At 38.4% G+C, this 21,709-nt stretch overlaps 2 protein-coding genes across 2 annotated transcripts in view; one reads left to right on the forward strand and one right to left on the reverse strand.

The window, feature by feature from the left end:
- Positions 1 to 15,054, forward strand: part of ds (dachsous cadherin-related 1) — a 136,130-nt gene extending 121,076 nt beyond the window's left edge. The window contains exons 9-18 of the mRNA XM_015511815.2: positions 1,755 to 2,039; positions 2,533 to 2,756; positions 5,572 to 6,604; positions 7,670 to 8,369; positions 8,470 to 8,992; positions 9,137 to 9,752; positions 9,932 to 10,237; positions 10,383 to 10,555; positions 10,664 to 10,794; positions 10,869 to 15,054. Of these exons, the coding sequence (XP_015367301.2) occupies positions 1,755 to 2,039; positions 2,533 to 2,756; positions 5,572 to 6,604; positions 7,670 to 8,369; positions 8,470 to 8,992; positions 9,137 to 9,752; positions 9,932 to 10,237; positions 10,383 to 10,555; positions 10,664 to 10,794; positions 10,869 to 13,584 (6,707 nt within the window). The 3' untranslated portion in view covers positions 13,585 to 15,054. The remainder of the gene's footprint in view (positions 1 to 1,754; positions 2,040 to 2,532; positions 2,757 to 5,571; positions 6,605 to 7,669; positions 8,370 to 8,469; positions 8,993 to 9,136; positions 9,753 to 9,931; positions 10,238 to 10,382; positions 10,556 to 10,663; positions 10,795 to 10,868) is intronic.
- A 2,575-nt stretch (positions 15,055 to 17,629) lies between these two features.
- LOC107164113 (protein GPR107) lies at positions 17,630 to 21,011 on the reverse strand. Its single transcript, XM_015511808.2, has 13 exons — positions 20,601 to 21,011; positions 20,367 to 20,477; positions 20,078 to 20,229; positions 19,847 to 19,938; positions 19,462 to 19,535; positions 19,288 to 19,392; positions 19,074 to 19,210; positions 18,856 to 19,005; positions 18,671 to 18,788; positions 18,480 to 18,610; positions 18,275 to 18,416; positions 18,020 to 18,177; positions 17,630 to 17,929 (listed from the first exon to the last, which is right to left on the reverse strand). Exons 1-13 carry the CDS (start codon positions 20,697 to 20,699, stop codon positions 17,824 to 17,826), a joined length of 1,575 nt encoding a protein of 524 aa, XP_015367294.1. The 5' UTR covers positions 20,700 to 21,011; the 3' UTR covers positions 17,630 to 17,823.
- Between the last annotated feature and the right edge of the window lie 698 nt (positions 21,012 to 21,709).

Raw genomic sequence — 21,709 nt, forward strand, 5'->3', positions numbered from 1 at the left:
CTATAGCCGAAGATAAATAAAATTCCGTGTATATAAGTGCATATTATACTTACTGCAACCTCTGTTGCACCACCGGCGGTTAATTGCGTATACTTATATAATAGCAGTAATAGTAATAATAATAATAATAATAATACGGACTTGTACACGTTGATGAAGATAATAATAATAACAATAATCATAGTAATATTTGAACCGCTCGTCCGCGGTGGACATTATAATATAAACTGCATGACGTATATTACGTGATGAAATATTATATTATACGCGATAGCCTCATCCGAACGATATAATATTATTAATTCATAGTCCGACGATTGTCATCTATTACTATTAATAATATCCGTCCGTCGTCGGTCCGCCGCCGATATCGCATGTGCACCGCGAGCGTTAATTAAACGGGCTGCCTACGCGCGTAGGCGAATCGTCGTCGAAACGATTGTCTTATATTATTATAATAATATTATTTTCCGTAGTCTCTCTCTCTCCGCCGGATTCCATTCGTTTCGTTTGCCCTCAGTTTCTAAATTAGGTACACGCGGCCAACGCCTCCGCTGATTACATCGATCATTAAACAGAATATCCGTGCAGGTGTGTGTGTGTGTGTGTGTGTGTGTGTGTGTACGGTAGGTAGGTATAATATACATAGGTAAGCGCGTATTTGTAACACCAACTCTTTTACGCCCAGAAACGCTGTACGTATCGGTTTTGAAGAGATAATCCTTAACCGTGATGCGATTTCTTCTGCCCATTGCTCGTGCTGAGAGTCGCATCTATATTATAGGTGCACGACCATACACTGGAGACTTCAGCCGGTGGGCTGGTGGTTGGGGGAGGCCTCACCCTATAGCGGAATTTTCTTTCAGAAATAAATACTTATCCCGAACTCACACATACACACATTAGGTGTATATTATAATATTATCATATAATCGTTTGGGCAAAGGACCCGTGACTGAAGCCGCCGCGCGGTCCGCCTAAATATTGACAATCTCGAGACGCGATGTGCGTGCGTTCGACAAAAAATAAATACATCTGAGACGCAGCTATTAAAAACGTCAACCTTTTTACCCCTCTCCTGCAGTTTGTCCGTATATACCTACACTCAATGTTATAACAGCCCCCTGTTCGAGCGTCTGTGGCGGCGTATATACATTTTAATATATATATATATATATATATATATATATATATATATATATATGTATATATTTATATATGTATATAGTGTATAGGTTAACCCGTCCGCTCTCGCGTTTATGATACAATCCTAATATTTACCTCAGACGGTCGTAAAAAAAAAAAAAAACACTACGACGTCGAACGGAGAAAGTGTATATAAATAATAGACGGGGCCTTCTATAATAATAATAATACGACGCTCGTGTGAGGCGCGATAAAGAAACGCAAACACTACATCATATATATGCGCCCGACCAAACCCAACGACGACGGCCAATAGACATCATAAAACTAATTTTTTTTTCTACTCTTTATTACAATTCTCGGTTATGCATACACACTGCAATGTACACATATACACGGTAATACGTATATAGTAGTAATAATAATAATTATTATTATTATCATTAGAGTTCGGGACTTCTCGCATTTTCATGTAGTTTAGTGACGGTTGAAGAATGTTCACAGTGAAATACTATATATTATTTCTTTTGTAGTGAAATCAAATCCAAAGTTTAACTTTTTGCATCGTATTTTCTAATAATCATATTTTATTTTTATTTTTTATGCAGGCGAACTGAGCACCAAAGAACCATTGGATCGGGAAACCCGGGTTTGGCACGAAGTGATCGTCGAAGCAAGAGACCAGGATGGCGGAGTCAGAGGTCGCAGCAAGCGCGTAAAGGTCAAGGTGGCCGTGACAGATGTCAACGACAACGCACCCGTCATCGTGGACCCGCAACAGGACGTGGTAGCGGTACGCGAACAGCAGCCTCCCGGTGTTGAGGTTGTTACCGTAAAGGCGACCGATCCTGATCAGGGAAACAACGCTACGCTCACGTATTCCATACTTAAAGGTAAGTGTACATCTTACGTAATTAAAGATCAATAAATTAATAATTGAATGAAACACTGCCTTCCTTGGTGTATATATTATACATGTATTTCATTTCATAATTAAAAATATTTCCAAAAAATTATCCCCCGAAATAGGTAAAATCTTAACTGTTTTGTATGTGCCAAAAATTTATTTCGCCATTAACGTATTAATTCATCGTAAGAGTTTATAAATATTATACAGAATTCACTATAAATACATCTTTTATTTTTTCAATTGACCTATTGTCATATGAGCAGTCGGAAATATTATATCTCATATAAGTACTTACCTTATATTACATCATTATTCCAATTTGTACGAGGGATTTGATTTAAGCCACGCTCTGGTCTGCTGCACTATAGCAACTCGATATCATATTATTACCTACTTTAAATTATATATATAGGCACAATATTGTATTATATTACGACGAAACGGTAATGTACTAATGTCCACGTTTATTTGTATAGGCCGCGATTCCGATGGCAACGGCGAGTTTTTCATCGACCGCATCACGGGCGTGATCAGAACCAAAGTGTCGCTGGACCACGAAGAAAAATCCATGTACAGACTTTCGGTGGCGGCGACGGACAACGGACATCCGCCCAAACAGACGATTCGCATGCTCAGGGTCGAGGTGCTCGACTTGAACGACAACCGGCCCACGTTCACCAGTTCCAGTCTCGTGTTTCAGGTACGGAATCGTTTTCTTCCATTCCATTACAATCAAATAAAATATAATATAATTACGCTATGTGTGCTGTTGGTAACGTATAATATAAGCTCAGATCGCCCATACTCGATGTTAACGTGTATTATATACGGTGACCAAATTCGAATTTGCCCTGCGGACCTTATTCCCTGGACGCACGCTCGGCCGTCGAGTGCTCTGTTGCATCTAAATAAATAAAATGCAGTTTCTACCACACACAATGCCGCCGAGTTTTTGATAATCATTAATATAAATCGGAAAACACGATATCATTCATATACAAATACCTATATATATATAACCAGTTCCTCTCGCCGTCGCGCGTGTATTTATGTATATATATAATTTTCGTCGCCCAATTTTTTCACTCGGCAATAAATTTAAATGTCTTTCGTTCGTACATACACATTGATATCGTCGAGCGTCCCGCCCCTAGCGCTCATTTCTGCAATCCGGAATAAATTGGATTAGATTGGAACACATAAATCAACGGAGAAAGGAGGTCCACAAATGCTAATTTGTATATGAAATGTTCTCGTATATATTATAATATATAGACGGACTTTGTATATACGAGACTATCGGCTGAATTTCAAAAATATCCAAAAATCTAGATAAAGTCATTATCTGTTAACCTGTTCATTTTAACGTGGTTATTGTTTATAATGACAAAAAAATAATAATAATGAATAAACTAATGGTAAAAAATAAATAAATAATAAAACTCGCATTTGCCGCCGCCGAGTTGTTGCAATGCACTTGAAACTGGTTTTTAGTGGTGTGTGTATATGCTTGTGTGTGTGTGTGTGTGTTTGTGTGTGTGGTGCAGCAGCAGCCGAGGAATACGATTTCAACCGAAATAAAGAATATAAATAAAATATACGAGATAAAAACAATTCGCCTATATTCAATTGAAACCTGGTTCAGACGACTACGACAACGACGACGGTGTGTATGTATGTATACTTTTTGCGCTGCGTTTGTTCACTGTGACTTCTCTTTACTTATATTTATTGTCCGACTTTTTTCTTTTCTTTTTTTTTTCATTTATTTATTCCATTCTATCTGTACGCATACACATATACAAATGACGAGATCCAGTGCACACGATAAGGCATTGTTACGTGAGTGAAAAAAAATCACTTGCATAAAAAACAAAACAATAACGAAATCGAACTTCATGTGTTTTACATATTATTATTATTATTATTGCTCCCGCCGACCGACCGACCGATTCCTGTCGACGTCGTGGTCTGTCTTTTCGGCCCTAATGAACGTCTCTTTGTGTGTCCCAGCGATTTCCTGAAAGCGCTTAGCCCGACAACGTGTACTTTTCGTGAACAACTTTTTTTTTCTTCCTCTACTTGCCTTTCTGACGATCCAAATCAGATACTGAATTAGTCACGAACTAACGAGATTTGCATTTATAGTTTTAAATACCACGCGGACCGTAAAGATTTATTCGTTTTCGATTTGGATCGGTTTAATTAAGAGGCGCGCGTTGGTCGAGTTTTACGAAATAAAATTCTAGGTGGGACACGGGGGGAGGGGAAGAATAAAAACGGACAACCGATTTTTCTCTTGCGCACGCCGATGCGAAACCACTCGATAACCGGCCGGAGCTGATCCATCCGGTGATTGTTTCCAAATGAAATTTTCTTCAGACCGACACGAATACTATAATATGGAATTCCTCGACCGAAACTCACCTTTTCGTATATTCGCCGTGCAGTTATTACAACGGTAAACGTCAAAAACAACCCATAACAATATGTAGGCATACAGTTGAATTTCCGTAAAAACCGTCTGCTTTAGCCACACGCGTGTCTGTGGTCGCTATTAACATTCGAGGTTTATTAGAACCGTAGTATAGGTATTCTATATGACAGCAGTAAATACTTAAGATTTACTGATCGCAATTCCACATCCGTGTACTCTCGTGCGTAGGCGAATAACAAAGACTTGTAAATAATATAACAATAACATATTTTGTTGTTATTAATAAAATCTGATTTCGGCTACAGGTAAACTTATGTATAATGGCGCAGTGAAATGTTTTGTACCAACTTAAATAATTATTATAACACTTAGCTGTCGAGTCTGATATATCTGTCCAACTCAGTAGACGAACAATATTAACACGACCTAAGTTAAATATCTATCATCAATACATCTTTTTTTGACAAATACGCGTTTATTGAATGATTTCAAAAGTCTATGGTAAGGGTATAAAAGTTGAAACATAAAATATCAAATTTCTGCAATACAGGAGGACGTAACATTGTAAAAAAAAAACTTGTTGCGTTATAAACTAAATTACCAATCAACACATTGGTAATTCTATGTAATTGAATATAAATTTCTTAATGACTAAGAAGTTGTTAAAGAATTTTTCCCAAGTGGTGAATTTTACATGGTGACATACCCAACGTGGACAATTTATCAATATATGTATATCATAAATATTAGATAATAAGCGTAGGTATATACTTTTTCTCTGATAAGTGGTTTTTCTTCGATAGAGAGCAATGCTAGATATTACTTTTTGTAACATAATATTTTACCTATAACCGACACCTTAGCCATGTGCCCATGTATGATACTTATACTGTGCCCACTTAAAAAATCAGTGTTAAAGACAATAATATAGTGATGGTTTAAGAGCCAAACCCCCACGGGTTTTTTTGGCAAAAAAAGAAAGTGATTTGGTACCACTGCAGTGGCATGCAGAATTTAAACTCAGCCATATGATAAAAATAAAAGTTTAATCAATAAACGGTTTTTTTTTTCGTCTCAGGTGAAAGAAGACGCAGCCGTGGGCAGCATAGCGGGCCGCATAGCTTGTTCAGAGGGCGCAGGTGCGGCGTCTGCGGGCCGGGGCCAAGTGAAGTACACTCTTCGGCACTCGGACGTCAGCCAGCAAGTGTTCGACCTAGATCGGAGCACGGGAGCGCTCATCGTGGCCGGCCGCGTGGACCGAGAGACGAAGGCTACGTATGAAATGGAAGTGCACGCGCTGGACACCGGGGCCAGTACGAACCCGCAGAGCAGCTCGGTGTCTGTGCGCGTGGAGGTATTGGACGTGAACGACAACGCACCGCGGTGGCCGGAAGACCCGGTTGTGGTGATGGTGGCCGAGGACGTGGCCGTCGGTTCGGTGGTGTACAACTTCACGGCCTCGGACGTAGACGCGGACGCCAACGCCGAGTTGCGGTACACGGTCGTGCAGAGCGAGCCCGAGGTGACGTTTTCACTGGATCCGCTGACCGGCATGCTGACGCTTGTCGAACCGCTTGACTACGAGATGACCCGTGAGTACGTGATGGTGATCCGGGCCACCGATCAGGCGGTCAACATCACCGAGCGGCTATACGCAGACGTGACGGCCAGGGTGGTGGTGCAAGACGCCAACGACAACGGACCGAGGATCGTGTCGCCAACGTTCCGGCGGCTGTACGCCGATGGGTCAGCACGACCGGGTGATTGGCTGTGTGACGTGGTGGCCGTCGACTTGGACACCGGTGACAACGGCCGCACTGTGTACACGATCACCGGCGGCAACGAACAAGGAACGTTTGGCATCGGATACGATACTGGCGCGCTAGTTTTGGCACGGACACCGGACACAGACAGGAAGCATTTGCTTAACGTAACGGTCGCGGACAGGGGCACGCCAGCCAGGTACGCGTATACCATGCTCGAAGTGGCGTTTACTGCAAGCGCCGAACAGTCTGTACAATTCGCCCAGAAAATGTACGCCGCTAACGTCTCCGAGGATGCGCCTGTCGGCAGTTTTGTAGCTAAAGTCACGGCCAACTCCAACGATAACCGTAAGTCAAAGTTTGATAATAGTTATCATTAATTTAAGCTTTACGCGATTTTAGCTTGTAAGATTTAACAGTACATGAGTCGTTAGGTCGTGGAGATACGATAACAATATTACTGATAAATAGATACTCATAATATTTATCACGCACCAGAAATAAACAAATCGTAAATTATAGGTATCTCGCGAAGATTCAACACTGAGTGCAAACGTACCCCTAGTGATGTTCCGTTAGAGAGCACAAATTTAACACTCGTAAAATATGTGTGTGACGGAATTTCCATACGTGAGCCTCCTATACATCAACACTACGGCACATACCCATTATTATTGTATCTCTAATATCAGATGAGCGTATAACATTTCATTTCATTTTTTTTTCACGTGTAAAAAAACTTAAACACGATCGGAATCTAATGGTCGTACACTCTACTGCTTTATATAGTGTTCGTCAAAACTGTTTAGCATGTATAGAACGTGAAGCGCGAGATGATTGGATTTCGTATCCCGACTCGATATTAAAAGTCGTTAAATTTGCAATAATGAATAAAGAGTATAATTATAGTAATCTATCGATTGAAAATCGAAACGTTGATTGCTATAACGTTATTATAACTTACAGTCTGCGCTCAAGTAATATTCAAAATCTTATTACAAGGTTGGCTTTATTATGTATATATATACATATAAAAAAAATCCAAAACCAAACCAGTAATTATTATAAGTTGCTATATTATATTATTTAAATCACGTCGTCGACCAAACCACATCACAATCATGTCTCCTCACGTACCAACCGTATATTATACACCTATGTAAGTACATCAGTAGTAGGTAGGTATTATAGTCGTTCTAAATGAAAACAGTTTAAACATTAATAGCGATAAACGTGACACAGACGTCGTTATACACATGTACCTAAATTATTGTATGCATCATGTATACATATTTAGTCGTTGGTCGTATAAATACGGTACAGTCATAATGATGTGTTCTCAATAACTATAGAACCGTACTTGGCGTACTCTTAGAAATTGTATTACAACCGTATTGGTACTATCTGTTTCAGGGATATCGTATAGCATACCGGAAGGTGTGGCCAACAACTGTTTTCGCGTGGACAAAGACAGGGGAATAGTGACATTGCAAAACCGCATTGACCGGGAGCGGACGTCTCGGTACGTGTTGCCCGTGTACGCGACGGACGAGGTGAAATCCAGCACAGACGTGGCGACGCTCGAAGTGGGCGTACTAGACGTGAACGACAACAGTCCCAGGTTCAAACACGACTCGTGTCACACGCTAATGGTGCCCGAAAACCAAGAACCTTCGATGATCCGCACATTGGCTGCCATGGATCCCGACTGGGGATCTAACGGACAGGTGGTGTATAGTATCGTAGGCGGCAACAGCGGCAACAAGTTTCACGTGGACCCAAAGACCGGTGAGCTGACGGCCAAGACGCTGGACCGGGAGGTGCAAGCCAAATACCAGCTGCAGATATCGGCCCAGAACCGTGGTAGCACGACAGCCGGCCATTGCAATCTGACGGTAATCGTTGACGACGAGAACGATAATGACCCGAACTTTGAACAAAGCAAGTACGAAGTGGTTTTGTCGGAAGACGTGCCGCCCGGCACCAAGGTTCTGACGGCCAAGGCGCACGACGCGGACGTGGGCGTGAACGCCAAGATAACGTATTCGCTGTCCAATCAGACTGAAAACGTTTTCCAGATCGACAACAAGACCGGAATCATCGCCACCGTGGAGTGAGTTTTGGTGACATTGTGAAATTAATATATAATATAAGCATCAATAGTTTAAATACGATATTTTTTCTAATTTGTTTGTATCAATTTTTACTTTTAGAAGTCTCGACCGAGAACGGCAACCAAACTATTGGCTTCAAGTCGTGGCCAGGGACGGTGGCAAATACAACCCGCGATCGTCCACGATGCTAGTCTACGTCAAAGTTCTTGACATCAATGACAACGTGCCGGTGTTCACAAAATATCCGTTCACCGCGGAAATACCATCACACGTACAGCCCGGAATGGACATCGTCCGGGTGTCGACGGTAGACAAAGATGAAGGATCCAACGCCGATGTCTTGTATTCTTTTAAGGAAAACCAAGAAGCCGCCAACCGGTTCCGAATTAACCCCAACACGGGCGTGGTGACGGCATCGTCAAGTCTGGCCTCCGATAACGGTCAAGTGTTCCGTTTGGAAGTGACGGCCACTGACAAAGGAAACCCGCCGCAGAGCTCGTCGGGCCTGTTGGAGATTAAGATTGGAGAAAACTTTGATCGGATCCCCGTCATGCGGTTCAAGAACTCTACGTATCATGTCACAATACCGGAAAATTTGGAACAACACAAAGAAGTGATCCAGGTAAATTTTCAATTTATATTGCACGCTGTCATGTACGTGTATATCCAATAAAATATATAGTACATACTGATTAGTGATTACATAGGTATATAAGCCGTGAAAAACTTCAAAAATAATGATTGTGTTTTCGTTGTGTGATTTTAGATTTCAGCTTATCGTAGTGACGGTAGGAAACAAAAAGTGTTCTATAAGTTGGCTCCAGTCAACAACGAAAATGGTCTGTTTTACATTGACGAAGAAACGGGGGTGATACGCGTCGGCGATTCGGAGGGTCTGGATTACGAAACTTACAAGGCAGGCGTACACTTGGTGGCCATCGCACAAACCGACGCTCCTGCGTCGGTGTTCATGTGGGGATACGCCGACGTCTGGATACACCTGTCTGACCAAAATGACAATAGTCCGGTGTTCACCCAAAAGGAGTACACGGCCACGGTGGCCGAGGGTAACTCCAAGGGCGCGTTCGTCGTGAGGGTGTCTGCCGTCGACCCGGACGACAACGAAAACTCAAGGCTATCGTATCACCTGGTCGATGGTAATCACGACAACGCTTTCGTCATCGACCCGACCGACTCTGGTATAGTCAAGACCAACATTGTGCTGGACAGCGAGATTAGGGACACTTACAAGCTGACCGTCATCGCGACTGACGAGGGTACGCCTCAGATGACCGGCATGGCCACCATCCGGGTGATAGTTATCGACATCAATGACAACAGGCCGTCATTCCCTCCGCGAGCCGCCATTAACGTCAAAGAAGGTACGTGCAGAGTACATTATTATTACTACAATACAACTAAAAAACATATTATTTGTACCTACAGTACCTCATATGGGATAAAATATTATTTATTAGCTTATATATATTATAATATATGCATTTGGATTTATTTTTAATTGTTTTAACATATACTTTATAATTTATATATTATATTTAAGGTCTGGAAGTAGGAAGCATGATAACTACGGTGGTCGCTAACGACGTGGACACGTACCCTACGCTGACCTATTCTTGGGCACCATCAGTGGGGCTGATAGATCGAAAGCTTTTTGCATTGGATAGGTACAGTGGCCGCGTATCGTTGATTGGAAGTCTGGACTACGAACAGACTAGGACGTATCGCTTGGGCATAGTCGTATCCGACTCGGAACACACGGCGTCCACAGATCTGATTGTCGTGGTGACCGACGACAACGACAACTCTCCAGTATTCGACCGTCCTTACTATACGTTCACGATGACAGGTTTGTTTTGTATAAATATCACATAAATACGGTCGTTACCTGTCCGGCTATTACTACTATTACTAAACATAATATGGCCTTAATGCCCGTTAATAATTTAAATAAATAAAATATCTAAACGCATGTTTATTGTTTACGTGTACAGAAAACGTTTATGGCGAATCGTCAATGCAAGTGCTCGCAAAGGATTTGGATTCTGGATTGAACGGAGAGATTAAATACAGTATGGTGAACGAATTGAACGGATTCAGGATCGACCAGCAAACCGGCGTCATCACTGTAAACCGATTGAAGTTTGATCAACGATTGTTGCAAAAGGTAATGATTGAAAATACAAACAATACAATTTTCCTTTGAAAATAATCAATTGATTATATTAATTGTATTGATTATTAAAATATTTATTAATTGCGATTTCTTTTGTAGGGCTTTGTCGATTTGTTGGTATCAGCCACCGACCTAGGAACTCCTCCACTTTCCACTGTTGTAGCAGTTCGAGCCAACATACAAAATACGGTTCATTCGAACACTGTGAAATTTGCACAAAACGAATTCAGGTACATATATACGCAAAAACGTCATGATAAAAATACTTTTTGTGCATTTGGCTAATTTGTTTTTACTCTCATAGAATATCAGTTCGGGAAGACATTGTTTTGGGAGAATCGTTTTTGAAATTGTTGCCTAGCTACTCGGTGGACAGTTCAGCACAGTTCAAAATCGTCGAAGGTGATGACGAGAACAACTTTGACCTCGTAAGTCCGAGCGGCGAGCTTTTCGTTAAAAAATATCTGGATAGGGAAACACGCGATATATATTCGCTTAAGATCACTGACAGCGTCAACAGTTCTTACGTGTTTGTCCATGTGATTGTCGACGATGCCAACGACAACGCGCCTCAATTTACGGTGAACGAACAACAAAGTCTGCTATCTTTACCAGAGAACACTCCCGTTGGACATTCGATCGTCCGGATGATTGCCAGCGATTCGGACTCGCCGCCAAACTCGGATGTTTCCTATGAGATAACTTCGGGGAATAACAAAAACTACTTTGACATCGACCAAAACACCGGTGACGTTTACGTAAAATCAGTATTGGATTGCGACTTGGACGTATCCGAACATAATCTAGTAGTTAAAGCCCAAGACGGTGCGAAATCACCAGACCGACAGTTGGCCACAGTAAAGTTGCTCAAGATACGACTGGAAGACGTCAACGATAACACTCCGAGATTCCCCGTCTCGGAGTACTTGGAGTTTGTGGGCGAAAACGAGCCGATCGGCGCTTTGGTGTTCACAGCCAAGGCGACGGACGCGGATCGTGGCCCTTATGGACAACTCAACTATTCAATTGCGTCGTCGGCCAGCTATTCGGGCGCGGACGATTCGTGGAAAATGTTCAAAATCGACTCAACGTCCGGCCTGGTGACTACCAACGCTGTGTTTGACTATGAGGCGAGGAGCAAATACACGTTTACGATAATCGCCACTGACGCTGGGGACAAGAATACCAAGGTACGAGTGAAGATAGAAATCGAGGGCAAGGACGAGTTCGCACCACAATTCATCGAACGGACTTTCAAATTTATGGTCAACACTATCGACCTACCCGTCGGCTACGTTATCGGACACGTATCAGCCACTGACCGGGACAAAGGCCCCGAGGGACGGGTTGTCTACCATCTAACCACGCAAAACGCGTACTTCAAGGTGAACCGGACCACGGGGGCGATTATCGTGAAGAAGAAGATCGATAGCAACTTTGACGTAGCACAGGACATAAGTCTCGTGGTGACGGCTAGCTCGGGAAAACAAGGGTCATTGACCAACGTGAGCGTTGTCGAGATATCGTTCGATCCTCTTTCCCAGCCAGGTCTGAATCTGGCTAGTAGCAGTTCGTCCGGCAGCGGTATCGGTAGCGGCGGAAGCGGTCAAAACGCAGCCGGTGCTTCCGGCGGAAGCCTGGTGGACTGGATAATCGGCATCCTTTCGTTGGTCTTGCTGGTCGTTCTGCTGCTCGGGGGCATCATGTTCTACTTTCACCTCAAGAACAAGCAGCATAGAAACATCAACAAACCCGAGCTGAGCGGACACCAGCGGACCGACAACACATACGTGGACCCCGGCGCGTTCGATACAATACCGATACGTGGCGTGGGTGGTCAGCAAGTGGTCGGCCAGTTCGCTCCGCCCAAGTATGATGAGATACCTACGTACCGAAACAACAGCAGTACTACCAATTCCGGGGCGGCCACCACATCGGACCTGTCGGGATCGGAGAAGTCTGGTTCTAGCGGCCGGGGGTCGGCCGAGGATGACGTGGAAGACGAGGAGATTCGGATGATCAACGAGAGGCAAAACGCGGATGAACTGTCCGAAGTGACGGCCGCACGCAACACACAAGAGTACCTGGCCCGCCTAGGAATTGTAGACGCGCAGACCGTTGTGCAACAGGTAACACCGCACCTGCCCGAGGAAAACCGACGGCTGTCGTCGTCCAGGCGACACCGCAGGCCGATGGAGAACATCGACATGTACGACGAGGACGAGGCGACCGACGGCGATATAACCAACATGATTTACGCCAAACTCAGTGACGTGGGCAGCGAACGCGGTGGCCCTGTCACTGGAGTGGTGGGCGACGAAGACGGTGGTGGTGGCAGCAATGGTGGCGGTGGAAAGTCGTCAAACAGCACCGTTTACTCGGGCTCGAAAGTCCCTCCGCCACAGCCGTCCATGGTCGGGTCGCTCAGCTCGATCGTGCACAGCGAAGAGGAGCTGACCGGTAGCTACAACTGGGACTACCTGTTGGACTGGGGCCCGCAGTACCAGCCGCTGGCGCACGTGTTCAACGAGATCGCCCGGCTCAAAGACGACGCCAACTCGGTGAAGAGCTCCAACAGCGGTGCCGCGTCCACTAGTGGAGGCAGCGGCATCATCAAAAACGCTTCTGGCGGCAAAAAATCCAACGTTCCTAACCAACAGCAGCAGCACATGCATCTAAAGAGCACGCCGCCACCGCCCCCGCCATTGTTGACCAACATGGCACCCAGGGCGCTGTCGTCGTCTCGACAGTCGGGTGCCTCGCAGCAGCACCACCATCATCACCACAACCATCACCATCAGGCTGTGCCGCCGCCCATGCTACTCGTGCCCCGGTCGCCGATCAGTCACGAGGCCAACCCGGGCTTTAGTCAGTCGGTAGCCATGTCGCCCTCATTCTCGCCGTCACTGTCACCGCTGGCCAACCGGTCGCCGTCCATATCGCCGCTCCACTCGGCAGCCTCCGCGTCGGTCCGGCAGAGGCATCATCAGACGTCGTCGGAGGCCGAACTCAGGCTGTGATAATGATATAATAACGATGGCGCATACGGCTCTGTGGTGGCCGAACGAGCGACATTCGACGTGCAAACGACCACGGCCGTCCAAAGGGTACGATTTGTGCGCGTGCACGGCGCGACGAGTTAAACGAAAATACAATAATATTAATTTATATAATAATATAATAGTCCAATTATAACTATTTACTCGCGACCTCTTATAATATTATATTTTATACAATTGCCTATAATACGTCGGAATCTCGTCGTGATTATCGCTGAATATTGCACCCTTTTGGCGGCCGTTGCGTTTTGCGCCTCGATTTACCATGTAATAAAATAGATTAATTTGTGTATAGTTATTAGGCTAATTATGATTTACGTGATGTATATTATATTATATTCTTGAAACGGCGATATAATCAAAGGTTTGTTTTTTTTTTATATATATAAAGAAATTGTGATAATTATGAATTTTTTTTATATAATTTATATGTCGGATATATGCAGTATATGTGCAGTATACTGCTTTATATATATATATCGTATGAGATGATGGTGTTAAAAGCTTAGAATTGAGCCGGTTCAAGGATATGTAATATTATATTTTATTATACCGTATAGGAGGAAGTCAAACGAAGTAAGTACCTAGAGCGTTGCCATATTTAAAAATCAAAATCAAATTTTATATTAACAACGTAAAAATAAATAAATAAACTGTAGTTTGCTCACTTTTTGTTCCATACACATCTCATATTATAATATAATTTTATTATTATTATTATTGTGTACCTATACCCATATTATGGATTTTTATTGTGTTTAAATTATTTTTTTTATAAACATCATAAGAATATTATGTACTAACTATTTATGCATTGTGACGAATCATTTAATTTAACTACCTAATCGTGTATATATATATATATTTGTGTAAATAATTTTTTATAAATCGTGTAAAAAATATATCAGAACGACTGTATGGTAAATTTACAGAAACCGTTAGACTTTCGAAAACCACAAGTAGGCACACAACCTTTCCTATGTACCTCGAGTGGAACGATCGGAGTCGACGGTCTTCAGCTATAGAACGATGTGTATTTTGTACTGTATATATTTTATATATAATATTATATAATCATTATGTAATTTTGTGTTATCATTAATAAATAAAAAATATTTATTCCTGCCATTTTACTTAAATGCAAAGACTGTTTTCAATAACTTTTCTTATTTTTATATAACTTTTTTTTTGTTTATCGATTTCCGATATGAATTTATTGTATATATTATATATTATTTTTTTTACTTTTCTTTTATGAATGGATAGGTTTATTATGCAGTTAAATATAATAATGATAAAAAAATAGCTAATATTTCAAAATTAAGTATAGTTTTTTGTAATTATTGTTTACCGTGTTTTTGTATAAAAAAAATCGATGTTAAACTTTTGTAAATATGGACATTTAAAAATAAATCTTGCAATGATATAATATTAACGGTGTGATGTGTTTTTCGTTACCTATTACCTTACCACAGTCCACTACATAATTCCATTCTTCCCTTTAAAATATATATTTAAAAAAAAAATAACTTTACGTTATTAATAGGTGCTTAATTAATGGGGCTATTACAGTGGCGTACCCAGGATTTTCGAATGGGGGGGGCTAAATCTATATCGGTATTCGGTACCATAATAAACACAACGTTTATGCTTTGCTTATACTAGGTCATTGTTACTAAAGATAATACGTTGTATTCAATACCGTTTTTTAGAAATATCATGGTTTGTACTTTGTCTTTTTTAATATAAAATGTATTCCAAAACATGGCCAATGGGAGGGGCTGAAGCCCCCTAAGCCCCCCCCTGGGTACGCCACTGGGCTATTATGAACACAACAAAATTCTTTGACCGCTTGAGATTATTTCAAGGACAACTTTTTAGACAAGTCAATATATCACGGACTGCTGATTGTCCACTGTGTACCACTGCTGTAAACATATTATTGACGCGTAAAAATAATTTTTTCCATTTTTGGTGTTAAAGGTATTCTTGAACCTAGGAATGAAATCAGATGACATTTGTTTTTTAATTATTTTTATTTCTACATTCTGTACCTATTTTTAAATCATTAAATTTTCAAATTATAATGAACTCTGTATATAGTATATTGGAAGTGTTTACTACCCTACTACATATAAACAGTGGCATATTCAAGACTTGTTTAAAGGAGGAGGACATGAGTCATGGACATAGAAATGGAGGTCTTTGCCTCCACCCCCCCCCCTATCAACCTCAGAGGCTTATGATAATTTCCTGCTACATAGCAACAGTCCTCAAACTTTTTTGTTCAAAGAGCCTTTGTAGTGCAAATGAAATTCAACTGAGTCCAAAAACATTTTGAAAGCTCATCAAAGACATAACACACATACCTACATAATTCATGAAAATGCTGCGTAGATAATTTACTTTGTTATTTGTTTTTTTTTTTTTATATATAATGAAGGGTACCTAATCATAAACCACATAAATGATAAAAGCGATATAATCTTCAATCAACTCGCATTTAAAATTCGACTACGAAATTAACTATGGAAGTTATTAATAATATAATGAATTTGATAAATCAAATATTATTTTAATTTAATTCAAATAATATGTCAACGAGGCCCCTAATTTACTATCTTGGAGCCCTGTGACTCAACAGAAAACAGTTTGAGAACAACTGATGTACACAACAAAATTCTACATTGAATTCCAATGAACTAAATTAATAATCGATAATTTTAGTACTTCACAATGATTTTTTTATTAGATGTAAGATACTAAAAAATATAATACAAATCGAATATCCTTTCTTTGTTGTCCAGTTCACTGACAATTTCATCAATATTTTTGTTTTATTAGATCTATTTTTATTTTTTAAACAAATTTAATGCGAATAACCAAACAGTTAACACAGTACGCCTCTAGCAGTACACTAGTCTCAAAAACTGACCAAGATTAAAAGAAAACCAGTAGATACTAAGTTCAAAATAAATATTTCAACCTAAATATATGTTAATATTAATTTAACTATGTAACTATTTAATTAAATTGATAGCAATTAGCTATGTTTTTTTTTTCTAATGTTATACAATAAATTATTGAATAATGTATATTGAGATTTCGGTATTTTTTTAATCTAAAATTATAATACTGATTTTACATGTACGTATAATGTCTTATGACTGGTCATAAATTTCAAAATGTAAAAAAGTCATTAAGATGGCAAAGAGAATTATTGTTTTAACTCTTTATTTTATTTTGTGGGTTAATCAAAATACCAAAGAAAAGTTGAAAATGTGTATCTTACAAAACAAACCTACTTTCAATTTCTACCAGTGGCGTACTCCGGGGGGAGGGGTGGGTCATGGGGTTAATGGCCCCCATTGGCTTTTTTTTTATATTTCATATGGGTATCATATCAATATTTTTTTACCAACAATATCACGGTTATTGATAAAGTGATTAAATTAATATAATAAATAAAAATAAAAATAATAATTGATAATTGATTTTACTGATTATAATATAGTGGTTGTAACCTCATTAGTTACCAGTAACTACCACGATTATCAACACACATTTTAAATTAATAATTTGGTTTTATTGTGTATTGTGATTTGTGGTATTCTAGTAAATTTTCAGAACCCCCCCCCCCTCCCCCATTGAAAATTCCTTTGAACGCCACTGATTTCTACAGAAATGTATCAAAACGAAAGGTTTTGAATAATATACACTTGTAAAATCCAATGTCTGTGTATTCATCTTATTAACAATCAGATATTTTATTGTTTAGGTTAAATTCGATTAAGCACCATATTAATTAATAATATAACAAAAGTTCTATTTAATACAATAAAATAATGTTCCTATATTTTTTTTCACTATTGCATTAATTATTGATATTTTACCAATGTTAGTATTCATAATAAAAAATATAATACATAGCAACAATGCCTAAGGAACATGGACTTAAATCTAATAAATTACAAAAAAATTCAATCAAAAATTATACAATAGACAATATTGTAACAAAGTGATTGACCTATATTTATTACATAAATAAACAAACAGTAAAATGTTGTGCGATAATTTAGTACAAATTTGTACAAATGGAACAATTTTGTCTACTCTTAAAAGAAAGACTAGAAGACACAGCAAAAGTTCATGGATCAATTGTATCAGTCTTGGTATCATAGAAATACAATATCTATTATATCACGACGATGAATCCACTAACATAATTTCGTCCTCAGCAGTTTCCCCACCATTGTTTGCTTTCTTTCTAGAACGGTTGCTAACCCCAGATCCAAAATGACTAATACTGTTACAATGAGAAAACAAAAATCAATGCTTCAAAATATTTATTATGGTTGTATGGAAATAAAAAGTTCATTGTAAGATTAGTGCTTACACAATGTCTGTGTCATCATCATCAACATCTGATGCCACTTGGAAATAAGGATTTGCAATTGTCGGTCGGAATTTATATCCAGTCATTACAAAGAAAATAAATGTTGCAGTTTCTCTAGAGAACTCATTAAGCCATAACAAATGGAATGGAACTGTCATCTGTAAAATATCAAAATGTATTAAACGTTTTTTTCCATACCATATTTTATAAATAAGACTCATAACTTATAAGGTACAAATAAATAACAATACTCACTCTAAGCATATATATCAATATGCGTGTGAAGTAAATATAAGAAACTAACATAACATAAAATTGTTGAAATAACTTTAGTTTCCGTAAATTTATTGCTGCTTTACCATCCGTCTGTGATGCTTCTTGTAGATGTCGTATAGACCTATCAAGTAAAATAAAATTTGATAAGTCTGATACATGAGTTTATTGATGGCAACATCATTACCAAAGAATGGGAAATAAAATAGCAGCGCAACACATGAAATCGACAAGTAAAAACAAATCCAACCAAGCATTGTGTTGCATATCCCCTTCTTCGGATTCTTGAATAATAGCATAGGCTACATTAGCTAATACCTGTGGATATTAATATGTTTAAAATATAAGAACTAAATTATAAGAGAAACAATTTCAAACCTGTAAGGGTATAACAATCATAAAGATGTTCTTGTCCTTATCCGACAAAACATGTTTGACAAACGTCATGCCAGTACCAATTAGAACAATGGTTATGAATAAAACTGATCCTTTCAATCTAAATTAAAATACATTAATCATAAAACAAATGAAAATAAGCTCAACTGTGTAAGATAACTACATACAAATGAATCGCATAGTAGACAAAAGCCCAAGTGGCAATGTGCTGTCCTTTGACTTGAATGAAATGAAAGTTCAAACCATGGAAAAATAAAGTTGCTGCTTTTAGAAACACTAATAAAGCCATCAAATAGTGTATTTTGTAAACAGAATAACTGCAATAGAATATTTAAATTACATTATAGTGTATTGATGCAGCTTATTAGAAATATATTATACTTACGTGCTTCTGTATAAGAAATAAACCCACAATACACCAGTGATAAAATATATAATGGACATGGAAAAATACAAAGATGGCAATGGCATGTCACCAGCCGATAAATAATTCCCATCTGCATTAATCTCACTTATAGTGACCTATGGAAAATTATGAATATCAATTTACATTTTGTATATTAATGATTTTTTCAAATATAATAATCTAATTTAGGTACCGTAAAACTTTGTTTAGACTTTGGCAACGTGGCATAATTTGGGCAGTTGTGGTAATATAAATTATACAATCCTTCATCTGATCTCGATTTCACATAAACAACAAACTTTTGTCAAAAATAAAATAAAATATCATTTAAAATGTTTAACTGCATGACTATTGACTATGTTCTTACTTTTATATTAAAACTGTCAGGTTGAGAACCATTTGAAATTGGTAAAGTTTTGTTAAAGTAACTTGTTTTAGTATCTGAAAAGGACCAAACATAATAATATGTTAATATACTATTTTTTATTTTTTAGTTTTTAAAATCATTTATTGAATTAATATGAAAGAATAGTTTCTATCACCATTCAAAATAATTGAAAATCACACAAAACCTAGTCAACACTTATCAAAAATAGAGAGGATAGTTATTAAGGAGATAAATGACCAACATGAGGAACACCAGATAACAAATTTGAAGAAGGGAATACCATACCGTGAATTCAAGTGTAAGCAATGTTCTGGCCTAGGACAGAAGAGATTTTGATATTATTATTAATATCCAAAGTACATACCATCTTCAATATTATTCTGGTAGTTTTTGAATTCGTCCATGTTTTCAAATAAATAAAATGGCTTCATGGTATGTGAACAATTAATGGTAACACTAGACATAAATATTTTGCAATATTAAATATTTGAATAAATATTTATAGGTATTAAATTTATTAAAAATGAATAAATTCTAAACACATGGTTGTTTGTATCATTGCTTAAAAGTTACAATTTTTAAATAGAAGACTTACAGTTTTTTTGGAAAATTAAACCTGAAAACTACCAGGTTAGAATTCTTTCGTATATCAAATAGGTTAGGAGATTCAATTGGACAGATTTCTTGTTGAGAATCAATGTAGGGATTCCCTTCATCAAATAAAGACTTTTCAAGCAGCAAGCCATGCTGAAACAAGATAAACACAACATTATGATACTCCATAAGATCATTTTAGAACACAACAATGAATTGAACGAATATACACAGCTAGTGAAAAACAAGTACACTTTGTAATTTTTAATTATTGTGTGTTTTCTACTTACAGTTTCGTTTAGGCTTTCAGGAGGTAAGTAAAAGTCTAATATTTTTACTTCAAGCAGTCCGCCACGAAAAAATCCAAAAGTGGTCAATGCTATGAACCGTCGATCATCATCCTGCCAGGATACAATAGCGAAAGGGCCACAGCAACAATAACAACGTTTAGTACAATTATTAGTGAATATTATTTTATGTATAAGAGTCTAAACTCGTCAGAACAAAGTAGGCAGGTAACTTACGTGTATCGGCAGCGTGTGTATCCTCGCTGTCACTTGAACAGCATGAACAGCCAACAGAGCGAACAGGACGAACACCGTTGTCGGCCGGACCAGAGACATGGTCAGTCACGGTATTGAAATGCTTGAAATTTTTGGAGGAAAATTAAACTTTTATTTGGTGTCAGAACATTACAGAGCCCGGGCGCGCACGATAAAGAATGTCAACTAACTACAACAAAATCAAAATGAAGGACAAAATACGAGAAATCTTTATACAATCTAGGAAGGTTTGTGGTGTGGCACTGCTGTGTCCCCGTTCCGATTGTTTTTAATAATTGAAATTCGCCTAAAAAATAACTAATTATTAATTAGTAAGATATTTACAAAAGACACATCAATAATATTTTTTCCATATTATTATTATTACCAAAGAAGATAAAACAAAGTTAATACTTGGTAATCGTAACATTCGTAACAGATGTGGTCGATGATAAGCGGTTATTTTTCATGGGACAGCTGGTAAATTTCCCGATTTTGATAACAGCGAGATATCATCAAAATCACGAATGGATCTTCGCAGGAAAAATTCCAAATTATTCCAATATGGCATCACAACACTGTTATCACACAATATATTTCTTATCAAAAAATATAAAATTATTAATTATTTATAAAATTATTTATTAATTTAAAATATTTAAAAACCCAACTACCGCTTATAAATTATAACTAATACCTAATTATTAATAATATACTAACTACAAAATTAATGGTATAATACGGCATATTCAATATTATAATTGCTTTAATTGCTATATTTATAAAAAATATAAAATTATTAATTATGTATAAAATTATTTATTAATTTAAAATATTTAAAAACCCAACTACCGCTTATAAATTATAACTAATAATTATTAATAATATACTAACTACAAAATTAATGGTATAATACGGCATATTCAATATTATAATTGCTTAAGTTAGCTTAAGGAGCTTAACTATAGTACCCAAATATATTCATTGGTTAAATTAATTACACAGAATTGTATAAAATTTGTAAAATTTGTTTGTATACAAGGCATTTTTTGCATTGGTTATTATTGCCTGCTACATCACTTTATTTAGCA

Source organism: Diuraphis noxia, unplaced genomic scaffold (assembly GCF_037042655.1).
Source record: "Diuraphis noxia isolate RWA-SAM2 unplaced genomic scaffold, SU_Dnox_SAM2 contig0002, whole genome shotgun sequence".
Classification (NCBI taxonomy): Eukaryota; Metazoa; Arthropoda; class Insecta; order Hemiptera; family Aphididae; genus Diuraphis; species Diuraphis noxia.

Bases quoted from the DNA above. Each gene is read 5' to 3' on its own strand.
- LOC107164113 (XM_015511808.2), bottom strand. From the start codon at position 20,699: ATGTCTCTGGTCCGGCCGACAACGGTGTTCGTCCTGTTCGCTCTGTTG. The intron at 19,939-20,077 runs GTAAGTCTTCTA...ATTTATGTCTAG, and splicing joins TTTAATTTTCCAAAAAAACT to TGTTACCATTAATTGTTCAC. The intron at 19,006-19,073 runs GTAAGTATAATA...ATTCTATTGCAG, and splicing joins TATTTCTTATACAGAAGCAC to TTATTCTGTTTACAAAATAC.